This window comes from Uloborus diversus, chromosome 1 (genome assembly GCF_026930045.1).
Source record: "Uloborus diversus isolate 005 chromosome 1, Udiv.v.3.1, whole genome shotgun sequence".
NCBI classification, from domain to species: Eukaryota; Metazoa; Arthropoda; class Arachnida; order Araneae; family Uloboridae; genus Uloborus; species Uloborus diversus.
Genome location: NC_072731.1, coordinates 87,422,274 through 87,436,407, shown reverse-complemented (window position 1 = coordinate 87,436,407; position 14,134 = coordinate 87,422,274). Strand labels below are relative to the sequence as shown.

At 32.1% G+C, this 14,134-nt stretch overlaps 1 protein-coding gene across 3 annotated transcripts in view; it reads right to left on the bottom strand.

Annotated features, from left to right (window-relative positions):
* The window catches only part of LOC129230962 (WD repeat-containing protein 44-like), an 86,672-nt gene that overhangs the window by 43,770 nt on the left and 28,768 nt on the right, over positions 1-14,134 (bottom strand). For all 3 annotated transcript variants that reach the window (XM_054865222.1, XM_054865209.1, XM_054865214.1), the window contains exons 11-13: positions 11,392-11,558; positions 5,320-5,364; positions 2,379-2,472 (exon numbers count right to left, since the gene is read on the bottom strand). In XM_054865222.1, coding sequence (XP_054721197.1) covers positions 2,379-2,472; positions 5,320-5,364; positions 11,392-11,558 — 306 coding nt within the window. The remainder of the gene's footprint in view (positions 1-2,378; positions 2,473-5,319; positions 5,365-11,391; positions 11,559-14,134) is intronic.

Below are 14,134 nucleotides of genomic sequence, written 5' to 3'. Positions count from 1 at the left end.
GTTGCAGGATTTAGTGAGTTGTGTTTTTTAATTTGAAACTCGTTTGCACGCGTACTTTCGACGAAAAATCCGAAGTCAGATAGTTTATTTACTGTTGTTTTAAGAAATAAATTGGATAAAAAAACAGGAATATAGGAAATATAGGACATTTTCCAAAAATATAGGAAATATAGGACGATTTTCATACTTTTTTTGAAAATATAGGAAATATAGGATATACAGGACCACTTCGACCCCTGTGCAATCCCTAAATAAAACAAAATAAGAAAAGAAAAAAAGCAAGCGCTGCCAGAAAAACACGTGGTCATCACGTCATAAAATGTAGAAGTAAGCTATATAGTAAAAAAAAAAAGATTAATGCTTGCGATTAAGATTCTATGGTAAATATCGAATCGAAATCCAAGTAGTGACATCACAGGCATAAAAGATTGAAGAACGCTTTCTTCGACCGATGCTCGAAAAGACATGATGTGTTCAGCATTAAAAGAATTGTAAAAAAAAAAAAAAAAACTATTGCGTGTTTTTAAGAATTTTTTTCTTTTGAAGAGGGCGAAATGTTTTAACTATTACCAACTTAAATTTTAGAAATGAGGCTTTGATACTTCTCGTAGGATGATATCAGAAAAACATAAAACCCTGGAAAAATGCAAATTAAAGGTTTTTTCAAAAATTCATAAAAAATACAAAAACTGCTCTATCTTCAAAATTCTTTCATTCATCATATTTAAAATTAAATTTCCTACACTATAGTACAAAAAATATTTGTGTGATGCGATTGGTTCGGGGTCTGTGAGGTAAAACGTACTAAAAAGTGTAAAAAAACACATAAAACATTAAATAACTTTTTTCTAATTAAAATATCAAAAATCGAAGCCCGAGGTGCACATCTTCGGAAAAAATAGCACCGGTATACCAAATTTCATCTTTCTAGGCCTTACCGTTTTCCCGAGAAGCGCGCCACACACACACACACAAACATCTTATTTTATTATATGTATAGATATGTTATCTCAGGACATTGATTTTTATATGTATAGATTAACAACTATTTAGGCTTTGCCTTTTATACTGGAAGGACATGCGCCTAAAATCTCTATTTGAAAGAAAATATTTTAGAAAGGAAAGTCTGTAAATAAATGTTAGCTTCTAGTACAAATTGAACTCATCACTGTTAATGCTAGCATAATTACCTTTGAATGGGCAAATGTTATGTAAACTACACCCAGGATGAAGATTCCAACTTTCTCTGATAAAAAAATACATTAGTTAAACATGCAAAAAAGTCCCCTCCCAAGAGAAAATTCAAATTTGTTAAAAGCAAAACTCGAGTTGCGAAAGAAATTTCTGAAATTAGCATATGAGTAAAGAAGAGTCAAAGATATAAATATGCCATGAATCAATGGCAATTATATACTGATTTCCAATCAACACAATGTTAACAAACATCATAAAGAAACTGGGAGGGAAAAGAGCCCCAATGAAAGGAAAGGATGAAAACTACTAGAATCAAATCTCAGAAAAACAGAAAAATACCAAAAAGAACATAATACCACTAAAATACTTTTCAAATAAAGTAGACCCTCGTTTTACGCGGGGTTAAATTCCACGGAAATGCTGGGTAAATCAAAACCGCATAAATTGAGACTTAATAATAGTGTTAAAATAGGGGTTAGGTTCCATAGATACAAAAAATATTTCATTCTAGTGATGACTAATTTTTTATATGTTTAATGTGTACTTATATTGATATATATGCACAACATGCATAAAAAAAAACCAAATTAATTTTGTGTTTATAAAAATAAGCTGGCTATGATAGTATTTTGGCAGCCATTACGAATTTTTCTCTGTAAATCTTTGCAGAGCATTAACGCTTAACGCATCTATTATCACTTGTACCATTTCCATGGTAGAATCTTCCTTCACTAACAAATCAGAAATTATTAGCAGTAATCAAGGTGTGGGGCTCAAAATTTTCAATGAGAACGTTTTTGGTTGTGTGTCACCAACATCGGTATCCTCGTTGGTTTTGGCTGCCTTCGTCACTCCCAAAAGCCTTCCAGTGAGTTTTTGAACTGTGTGAGTTTAGTAACTTTACTTCTGGAAAGAGCTTTGGAACGAATTACATAAAATGTCTCCAGTAGCCCAAGCTCGATTATTAGCACGTCAAAATACAGTTGATTATCCTTAATCTTCAATTTTTAGGAGTATGGATATTGAAAGAGGAGAAAATTTTATCTGTTTGCATTGCCGCATCCACATAAAACCGAAACTCATCCGCATAAAATAAAATAAAGGTGTCAAACCTTAAACCGCGTAAAACGAGGGTCTACTGTATATACAAAAATCTAAAACATAATGAAATCAGTAGAACAAACCTTCTTTGTTGAATTTTTGCCTCATATCATTAAAATATTCAAATGCATCCTTGAGTACCCAAATACGGAGGTCGTGGTCTTGCCCAGCAGTTGCCTGAAAAGATCGATACAGTTATTCAAAGAAAACCAGAATTACTATTCAGTTTAGGGATGCACGAATTAATCGCCAATAATTGTTAATCGGCCCTAACTAGCCATTCTGCCATTTATTTATAACTGGCTTATTATCAGATTAATAAGCCAAACACTTTTTAAAATTAAAATTACTTTTAAGTATGAATAGAACTAGAAAATATACTGAGTGATTAAGCAGTAAGTTATCACTCTCTTAAGCCAGGGCTAAAACATAACTACAAGTAATATACCAACTCTTACTGGTGAGCTAGATTTACATTAGCTACCATTTTGTTGGCACTCTCGGCTTCAATGAGATGACATCTGCCATCATCTCAATTATTTATTCCAGACTGATGAGTCCAAAACAAATATGAAACTGCAACAAGTGGATGGCCTAATGGAGCTGCCGGTAAAGTGCATGTATGCTGAATGAGTTCAGAAATAGTATATAAATGCAATTTTTTGCAACAAAAGGAAAAAGTCAGAAAAATTAATAAAAATGGTAATACAATAAACTCTTGTTAAATCATTCTTTAAAAAAAAAATAAATAATAATCGGTTTTATGCATATCTTTTTCAAAAAGTAGGAGGTTGTGAGACGGTTACCTAAAATGTGTATCTTCCCCAAAAATGTAAGGAAGTACTCAGATTCAAACTTTTTTTTTGTTATTCAGTGACTGTATTAACTTAATGCATACAATTACAGTGGTGGATATAATTATAAGACACCTATCTAATTTGACAAATAGTGAAAAAAAAAAGACCCAAAGCTTAAAAAAGTTTATCAAATATGTCAAAAACATAAAATTTATCCTATTATCAGTTGTAAATACTTTACAGAAATGATATTTTTATAGATTTTAATAAAGATTTTTTTAAATACCTTGGACAAAATTATAAGACATCCTAATATTTTAATTAAAACACTTGCTTTTTTGCAAAAATAAGGTGCAATATGCAAATTTTCTGCACTCTGTTATGACGCCAACAGTTAATTAATGCAGACGATAACCGTAAAATACTTTGTGTTTAAGAATACGTGATTTTAAATATGCTTTTATTTTTTAATTTATTGTAGATAGCTATGATTATGAAGAAATCAATTTACAAGAATTTATTCTTGGTTATTTGTAATTAATAATGTCTGAACTATTTATTTGATAATTTATACCAAGGCCCACTTACACATTGAACTTTATAGTAGTTACAGATTTTCAAACAATATTTTCTTATAGAAATCTCTACCTGTGAGGAAATGAAATTACAAGATTTTACTCTTAATTATTTAATTAATTACGAAGAAATTAGGTACAAATATGAATATTAAATACTCCACAACAATTAATTCATAAAATCTTCATGACTTTCCTAAAATAAGATTGCTTTTCTTACAAATACAGTAAACTCCCGATTATCCGCGGAATTGGGTGGCACAAGTGCCGCGGATAATAAAAATCGCGGATAACCGCAAAAAAACTAAAATGGGGGACAAATCAGGTAAAAATTGTCCTATCTCAAATTCTTAACTGTATTGATGCATGACACTTTCTGCAAACAGTGAAAATATATATAGAGTACAGTACAAATGTTTTGTATTTTTGCACAACCGAACTTAACATCAATAACAAGCAAGTGTATGTACGATGAAGAACGCACAAAAAAAAAAAAAAAAATAATAATAATAAAATTAAATCAAATCAATCAATCAAGCAAAAACAACTGAGTGTAAATGTACAATTTTAAAAATAAAAAAAAAAAAAAAACAGCCACTGGTATTCGCTTTTTACTGCGAAAATACATGTTCGTGATTGTTGATTGATTCGCAGATAATCCGCCCCGTGGATAAACCGCTCGCGGATAATCGGGAGTCTACTGTAGTGTTCAAACCAAAAAACCTGATTTAAACAAAAAAAAAAGTTTTTTTGTTTTTTAACAACCCTGATTGTGTTGACCACTGTATTTCGTAAAAAAGGTTCGTGTCTCATAATTCTGTCCATTATGTTTTTAAGTGTTTTCATTAAACTGTGTGAAAATATCATTATTGTAAAATAATTATATATGACAACAGAATAAATTGATATTTTTTGTGTATTTGATGAAACATTTTTAAGCTCTGAATATTTTCCTTCACTATCTGTCAAATTAGATAGGTGTGTTATAATTAAGTCTACCACTGTATAACATACACTTTATAATTTTCATTTAAAACCACAGCCTTTTTTCAATTCACTAAAACTTTTAGGCAAAATTTGATGAGATCATACATTATAATGTATGTATGTGATCAAAATCGGCCTAGTTACAGTGAAATACAAGTATAAAAATTGCTTTCTTTCAATGTTTAGTGTGTGACTAAAGGGGGGGGGGGCAATAAGAGTTTGTGCTCAGTGTCTTCAAGTCAAGCTGGGTTCTGACAGGACAGGAAATAATATATTTTATGCTGCATTATTTAAGACATTAAACTGCACCTTTGATAATTTCTATGCATAAACAAATTATGGCAATTAATAAAGAATTCTCAGCTTTGTCAATTTGAAAAATCCAGAATTTTAGATTAAACCCAGAAAAATTTCCCCTCTAAGTTTAAAGCAACCTCATTTTGAAAAAAATGAAGACTGCACAGGGTATTTTTTTTTTCTTTTATATTAAAATGTTTTGGCATAAAAAATGATCAAAGGCACAAAATAAAGAGAATTTTGCCTGCTTTCCTAATATAAACAATATTAAACTTACAATCTGATAACAAATGCTAATGGATCATAAAAATATATGCACAAGAGGAACAAAATTCTAAATTTATGAATTTATATATGTAACACATTACCAAGAGACGTCCACAAGATGAGAACTTCATTGTCCAAATTGCCCCCTATAAAATATGATAAATTGTTTATTTCTAAACACTACCCCCAACAGAAGAATAACACAAACCAAAATACCAAAGAGGTATTACACAAAGAAAAAGAAGTAAAAAGAACTCACAAAAAGGGAAAACATAAACATTGAAAATTTAAAACTAAGCAGAATACTAGTACTTATTTAATGTCAATTAATTTTAACATTCATTCACAGCTCAAATTTCAATATAGTATTTAAAAAGATTTACGGTTAGTTGGAATAAATGGAAACATGGGGGTACATGGAAACAAACTGCATACAGTAAAAACACTTATTTTCGCAAGCTGTAACTTTCGTGAAAATGAAGGTATGAGAGATTTTGCAAGCAGAAAATTTCATGAATTTTATATAAACAGAACAGAAAGTGAAAATAAATGTTTTTTTTCGCACGGTTTAAATTTTTGGATTACGATGGGCTTGTGAAAATTGTAAAAAAATTAAAGCCTTGAGAAAATAAGTGCTTTTACAATAACCAGACTTGTGATGAACCTTCAAACTAAACTGTTTGGGAATGATGATTGTGATATAGTAATTACATATATTTGCATCGATTCATGTTTTGTTTCTATGTTCTGCGTTTTCTGATTTTCAAAAATTTAATGCCGTCATCTGAGCAGGGTTCATACTCTATTTGGATGAAAAAAATCCATGACTTTTCCAAGACTTTTTCATGACTTCAATGAAAATTTCCAAGACCTCGTTACACGAAGAGAATAGCACTATTTAATCTCAAACTTGGTAATATTTGGAAATGGCATTAGCAAAATGTCTATATGAATGCCACAGCCTCATTGAAGCACTTACTCGTAATGGAAAAAATATAAGTGCACACTTAAAAAACTATTCTTATTTGTCTTCAACATATAAATTTTCGTAAAGTAAAAATGCAGTGAAACAAATATGGTGATGCTTATTTTTTTTTTAAAAACAGGCAGAATGATATTGAATGGGACAAAGGTTGAATGAGTCATCACTAAGTTTTAATAAATTTGCTTCAAAAGTTTCCTTTTAGTGTCAACAGTGCCTTTAATCATCCATGTAACTTGACAGTATTTGGGTTCTTTAAAGTAAAGCCACATAGTTTAGTTCTTTATGTTTCTAAACTAGATCTTTTTTGAAAAAAACATTCAGTAATGAATCAATCTTCTGCTTCAAAAGTATATTTGTTTTGTTTACAAATTTGCATATTTTCAAATGTATATAAATTAATAGGTTCAGAAATTCCAGAACAGTTGTAATTCCCGACATTGAACGTAGTAGTGGGTCGCATGGATTAGTTTTGCGTGCCGTATGTTGGGCACTACTGTTTTAGAGCATTAGAATTCCTCTTTTTCTGTATTCTATCGCCTGACTTATAGATCTTTATTTTCTAAAACATTCAACAAATTAAGATAAACTCTGATAAATTTAATAATAAAGTCCTTACGAGTGATGGAAGCGAGCTTGCATGCAATTGAATTGCTTTTTTTTTTGAGTGGGCGTGGCGAAACTAAGAACGTGAAATTTTGCTACTACAGAATATGAAACATAAGAAGAGTTGAAAATAACAAAAAATTCAAAATAAGTGATGTCCAGGCAGTAAAATCACATCGCAAACTAGTATGTTGTGGCCATCACGAAACTTTCTTCTATATTTTTCTTTTTTTTTTCTGATCCCTCCCCATGCTTGACAAGGAAGCAATATTCCCAACAAAAACAAAATTACACATGCAAAACCTTGACGACCATCCCAATATCTGAATTATTGCAAGAGCAAAGCAAAGAGCGAAAATTGAAAGTTATTTTAAAAGCCTTGCTTGAATTAATTACAAATATTTTATTTGTTAACAAACGCAAGATGGCAACAGTTAAAAATTTTAAATCATTGAGATAATATTTCCTATCATTTCCATACAATTAAAATCACGAGAAATACGCAGACGACAATCTATTACGATTTATCTTTCTTATTGTTGCATTAATAAAGCTATTTTTATTCGCAAAAAAAAAAAAAAATCAACACCTCTTGGAGCGATTGGCGTCAAAATTGAACCAAAGCCTGTTTACATATGGATTCACATATATTCCAAATTTCAACCACAACGTAGCATTACTTCTTGAGATAGGGCACTCACAATGGAAAAAAAGAACGGGCGATTGCGCTACCCCCTTTTTAGCTGTTGACACCAAAATAAAATCAGCTCTTATACCCACTAAGGACTACTTGCCGATAAATTTTTCTTTCATTCTGTTCATTATTTCTTGAGATACAGCAGTCACAATTGACGACAAAAAACGTTCTATAGCTCAACTCCCGTTTGAGTTATTGACACCAAAATTGAATCAGCACCTGTTCCTGTTAATGGCAACATATGGACCAAATTTTGTTTGATTCCGCCAATTACTTCCTGAGGAATAGCAACCACGCGTAACTCAAAAAACGTCCCATTGCTCCACCCCCCTTGTAGGAATTCGCGCCAAAAACCAATGGGCACAAGTTCACATAGGGGCACATATGTGTACCAAATTTCGTTCGATTTCATGCGGTAGTTTTTGCTGTAGAGCGGCCACAAAAAACTGGTCACACACAGACGTGACACACACACATACACACATACATATACACACACATACATACACACACACAGACAGACAGACATTTTCCAAAAATAGTCGAAATGGACTCAGCACACCTCAAAACGTTCGAATCCGTCAAAATTCGAAATTCGAAAATTTGCACGAATCCAATACTTTCTTCTATATATTAGATATAGAAGAAAGTAACTAGTATGTTGTGGCCATCACGAAACTTTCTTCTATATTTTTCCTTTTTCTGATCCCTCCTCATGCTTGACGAGGAAGCAATATTCCTAACAAAAACAAAATTACACATGCAAAAACTTGACGACCATCCCAATGTCTGAATTATTGTAAAAACAAAACAAAGAGCGAAAATTGAAAGTTACTTTAAAAGCCTTACTTCAATTAATTACAAATATTTTATTTATTAACAAACATAAGATGGCAACAGTTAAAAATTTTAAATCATTGAGATAATATTTCCGATCATTTCCATACAATTAAAATCACGAGAAATACGCAGACGACAATCTATTACGATTTATCTTTCTTATTGTTGCATTAATAAAACTATTTTTATTCGCAAAAAAAAAAAAAAAAATCAACACCTCTTGGAGCGATTGGAGTCAAAATTGAACCAAAGCTTGTTTACGTATGGATTCACATATATTCCAAATTTCAACCAGAACGTAGCATTACTTCTTGAGATAGGGCACTCACAATGGAAAAAAAGAACGGGCGATTGCGCTACCCCCCTTTTAGCTGTTGACACCAAAATAAAATCAGCTCTTATACCCACTAAGGGCTACTTGTCAAAAAATTTTTGTTTGATTCCATTCGTTATTTCTTGAGATACAGCAGTCACAATTGACGATAAAAAACGTTCTATAACTCAATCCCCGTTTGAGCTATTGACACCAAAATTGAATCAGCACCTGCTCCTGTTAGGGGCAACATATGGACCAAATTTTGTTTGATTCCGCCAGTTACTTCCTGAGGAATAGCAAGCACGCGTAACTCAAAAAACGTCCCATTGCTCCACCCCCCTTGGAGGAATTCGCGCCAAAAACTAATGGGCACAAGTTCACATAGGGGCACATATGTGTACCAAATTTCGGTCAATTTCATGCGGTAGTTTTTGCTGTAGAGCGGCCACAAAAAACTGGTCACACACAGACGTGACACACACACATACATACACACACACAGACAGACAGACATTTTCCAAAAATAGTCGAAATGGACTCAGCACACCTCAAAACGTTCGAATCCGTCAAAATTCGAAATTCGAAAATTTGCACGAATCCAATACTTTCTTCTATATATTAGATATAGAAGAAAGTAAAAATGGCAAGCGGCTGCGACAGAAGTGGATGCAATGAGATTTAAAAATTCAGATTTGATTTTTGAAACGTTCAGTTTTCCACTTTTAATAGCTTTTATGTGCTATACTGTTAAATCACTCAAGATTTCTAATGCTGCTTTAGCTACTGTTCCTTTCTCTTTGTCCAGGACATTTTTCCATGACTTGAAAAAAAATTCCATGACTTTCAATGAAAATTTCAATTTTCCATGACTTTTCCAGGTCTGAAATTCTGTTAATTTTTTTCCATGACTTTCCAGGATTTCCATGACCCGTACGAACCCTGTCTGAGATTTTGGTGGCCATGTTTTGCATTTTTCTCCCTATTAAGTTGTTGTTTTGCCACCTTTTTGCTCATTGGCTGTAGGCGTGGTCATCTTTCGGTGATGTCATTTTCTGCTTTCCCATTTGCCGCGCTAACGACAGCTCACATTGATACATTTGTTTTCACGTGACCGTGTCTGGTTTTTTGCCACGCCTTTTTCAAGATTTCGGAGAGTTGATGCCTATATGTCAGAGGAGAGACGTTTTGACGAGGTGTTGCTGTTTTGGATGACTGAGAGCGTTGGTGATGTAATTTAGCGGAGAGTTAGTGCAATAAATGAGTGTTGCCATGGCAGCAACCAAGATCTGCCTCCATCCTATTCGGATTGCTACCTTTTTGAGGAATATCAACTACATCATGAGTTAAAATGTCTGCTTGGGCATTGCCCATTTAAATTTATTCATTCATCTCTCCAAAGAAAAATCGCCGCTTCGTCATTTCCCAAAATGGATGTCTCGCCACTCCGTTTGCAGTTTTTATCCTTAACGCGCCTTTTCCTAATCTGATGAAATAATTAATGCCTTGATTTTTGCTCAACTATGTCAACATTAAAATGCTTGATCATAATCATCTAATATCGCCCGATGGGGTATCTTAACGTATCTGGAAGCGCAATTTTGTCATGAGGACGCTAGACCGTCGAGTGTTGGTGTCAAACAAATGCTGAACCTGTTTTGGCTGCAGATTATGCTGAGTAAAAAAAGTGGTTTCTGCGCAACATCCCTCTCCTCATGGACTTATGGTGCACCCACGTTCTTATTTTCCAGTTATTTGTTAATCTACTCCACAACAAGAGACTCTGCTGTTTTGTTTTAGTCAGTCTGTTGTCTCAGTCAGCAAAAATTCAATAGATTGGACCTTTTTAAAAAGTTTTACTTCACTTCTCGTAAAGTTGCTGTATCGCTGATGTAACCGACCAATGTGCGCATGAGATCCCTAACCTATTGAATGATGTCTAAAAGAAATTAAAATGATGTTGCAGCCAAATGTTTGAGTTTGTCTTGTGTTTATGTATACTGTATTAGGGTAAGTCTCTTTTCCTTTACAATTCCATGCTGGTGCCAAACATTGAGACGTCCTGGCATTTTGCGGTAACGCTTTAAATACAATAGGCCAAATTGTTTTTTCACTTTGTTTTTTTTGATTGTGTCCCCCTTTTTGATGTCAGTGGTTCCTTTTTGTCACTCCGTCTAACGGAGGATAATTCCTATTTTCCCCACAACATTTTTTAGTACCTTTCCACCACAATGATTAGCCAAGCTGTAAATTAATCTCAGCTTTATTGGGTGGACGTCTGCCTCCAGGTAGTTTATGGCTGCTCTAAACTGATAACCTCTAATATGAGAAACTGCAGTTCGTATGCACTTGAAACTGTTTGCGTGTCACTATCATTTAAAGATGACATGGTGAAAACAGTGTTTACCAAATGTTAGTGATCATGCTATTTCTTTTTGAGCTGAAGTTCAAATGACTATATATGGCTTTGTGTTTCATGTAACAAAGTTTAGTTTTTTTAAAGAAAAAATTAAATTTACATAAAAAAGGATACCAATGTAGTTAGCTAGAACCCTAAATGGGCAAGTTTTAATCTATGGAGCGCTATTAATAATATAATGACTAATAGAAAATGTTATATGCAATTGAGACAAAATTATGCATTGTATCACCATGAAATTTTAGTTTTACACTCATATACATACATAAAATAAAAAAGCTTAAATATTTTTAAAAAATAAAAAAGGCATACATACTGTATGTTCTCCAGCAAGCTCTTGAAGCACCCTGATGTTTTCAAACTCACTGTTTCCTTTTTCAGCTGATTTTAGTTTACTAGATACTTTTATTTTAACGGAGGAACGTAAGTCTGAAAGTATTTCTTCTTCACTATTATCTTCATCAGCATGACGTGAGTGAGTAACTAAAATCAATACCACTAATTTTAGTTTACAAATGCTTATTCTATAAATAGTAAAACAAGCAGTTTAGAAGGAACCAGAAGGGTAAGGAGGGCGGGGTAACTATATGAAGCAAAATAAATTGATGTTCTCAAACAATTGTAATGTGTGTTGTTAGTATTGCAAAATAAGGAATCTGAGCATGAGGAAAGTAAAACAGTACAAATCAAATGCTTAAACTTTTTTCCCCCATAAACTAATAACATCTATAATGTAGAGTAAATAGGGAAAAATACCAATACTCAGAAAGTGATTACCATATGGTACTTCATTTATACGTCTTTTATGAAAGAAATTAAATATTTTATGAAACATTTTTAGCGCAATTGCTGTTATTACAAGCAAATATTTTCCAAGTTCTGTTACTCGTGTACTATGGAAAGATTTTTGAACAATAATAATTCAAAATGTAAACAGCTGTGTACATAAATGACTATACATATAGTAAAATGTTCGTTTTGAAAAACATTAAAAAAACTACAGAGGAATAAGTACGGAATATCAGAAGCTGGTCGGTACATAATGCTTCATTAATAACCCCAACCCCAAATATTACCCTATGAAACATTTTTAAGAACAACTACCTTTACTTTTAACTAATATTTCCGAGAACAATTGGTTGAGACTTTTCAAATGGATATCAATGATGAACTTTGAAAATATGATCAACTACGTAATTACTGATGATTATGATTCAAATGAATGAAATAAGCTATAATAAATACATATACTGAAATATTTGCATTTGAAGAGAGAATATATGCATAACTCTAGATGAAAAAATATGTATTCTCCGAAACTGACATTGCATAACATTTCACTGAAGTTTATTATCGAATGATTTTTTTTGTTTGTTTGCTTTTTAAAAGTTCATTCAAGATAGACATTTTTCAAGTACTGTTGCTCAAAATTAATTAATGAAATATTTACATTTGTAAAATAGATAAAACAACTAAAGATGGAAAAATATTGATTCTTTGAAACTTAAACCACAATATGTTTCAATATTAACTCCGTATTAAGAGATTTATTATCCTATGAGACATTTTTGAGAACTCATACTATAATTTTAAACAGATATTTCTGATAACAGCGCGCTCACGAATTATTGAATGAATATCAATGACGACATTTCAAAACATTAGCATCTGCATAAAAATATTAAATAATTATACAGATAATAAAATGCTAGCATTTGTAGAATATATGAATAAATGTACAATAGAGGAAAAAAATATGTTTTCTCCGAAAGTGACAAAACATGATGTTTCACTAATTATCCTACTGTTTCGGAAATTTATTACACTATGAAACAACTTTTCTTCCTTTAAAACAAATCATTTAAAACAGACATTATTCAAGTACTACTGCCCGTAATTAAATCATAAAATATCACATTTGTAAAATAGATATTACAAGTGTAGTGGGAAAGATATGTATTCTCCAAAAGTGAAACCACATAATAACACCACATAAAACTAAGAATTTAAGAATTAGATATGAAGCACTGTATCAGTTTTTGAAAAATAATTTAGATGAATTATGAAAAATTCTCCTGTTCCTTAGAAATTTCATGCCAAGGGCATAGACCCGCCGGGGAGCCCGTGCGACAAATAGCGCGAGAAGAAAAATTTAAATTAAAGAGGTGGCCAATATTAAGCCGTGGACGCACTATGGAACCACGCGAGTCAGTGTTTCCAGGATGATGTCAGAGACAGATTCTCCCCAGTTTCAGCGGAGAGCCGGCAAACTGAAAGATCAAAGAGATGAACCAACCATAGCTACTTCCCAAGACCCTGCTACCATGATAATGCTGGATATTAAACATATTTCAGGAACACATGGTAAAAAAAAATATATATATATATTTTAGTAAAAATGCTTTCTTGTTGGGGGGGGGGGGGACTTTCCTTCAAAGGATTCAGTGGCCAACCTAAAATTTGCACATGTGCAGAAACTAACATTTCCTAGCTCTTTTAAAGGTGAAAATATTTAACAGAGCTATATAGTAATATATTAATTTCTCATATTTCAAAATATTTCTCATATTTCATAATTTTCAATTTCACATATATTGATTTCTCACATAAATTAATATATGTGAGAAAAGACAGATATTACTTAAAATTTCAAAGAGAAAAATTAAGAACAACTGCATGTAAAAAAAAAGGAGAAAAAAAGAAAATAATAAATAAATAAAGTAGCATGGCAAATTATTTGCTTTTAAAAACTCTGTTGCTCAAAATTTTGACTTTTCAGAGTAAGGTTAAATTTTTATTTAATTCTTATTTTCAAGGGAGCTAAATCTGTTTCAGCCAGCAGATGATTCTTTTTTTTTACAATTTACAGATATACCTGTACCACATATTTATCGTAAAAGAATGAAATGAATAACATAGGCTTTCATAAATGACACAAAACAGAAAACCAATTAGTTGCCACAGGAGACTTTTTTCAAACAAAATGTTTAGCATGGACAACACTATGGTGCAAATCATTAGCAACAAATACAATTACCTGTCTGAAATAAAGTTTAAAA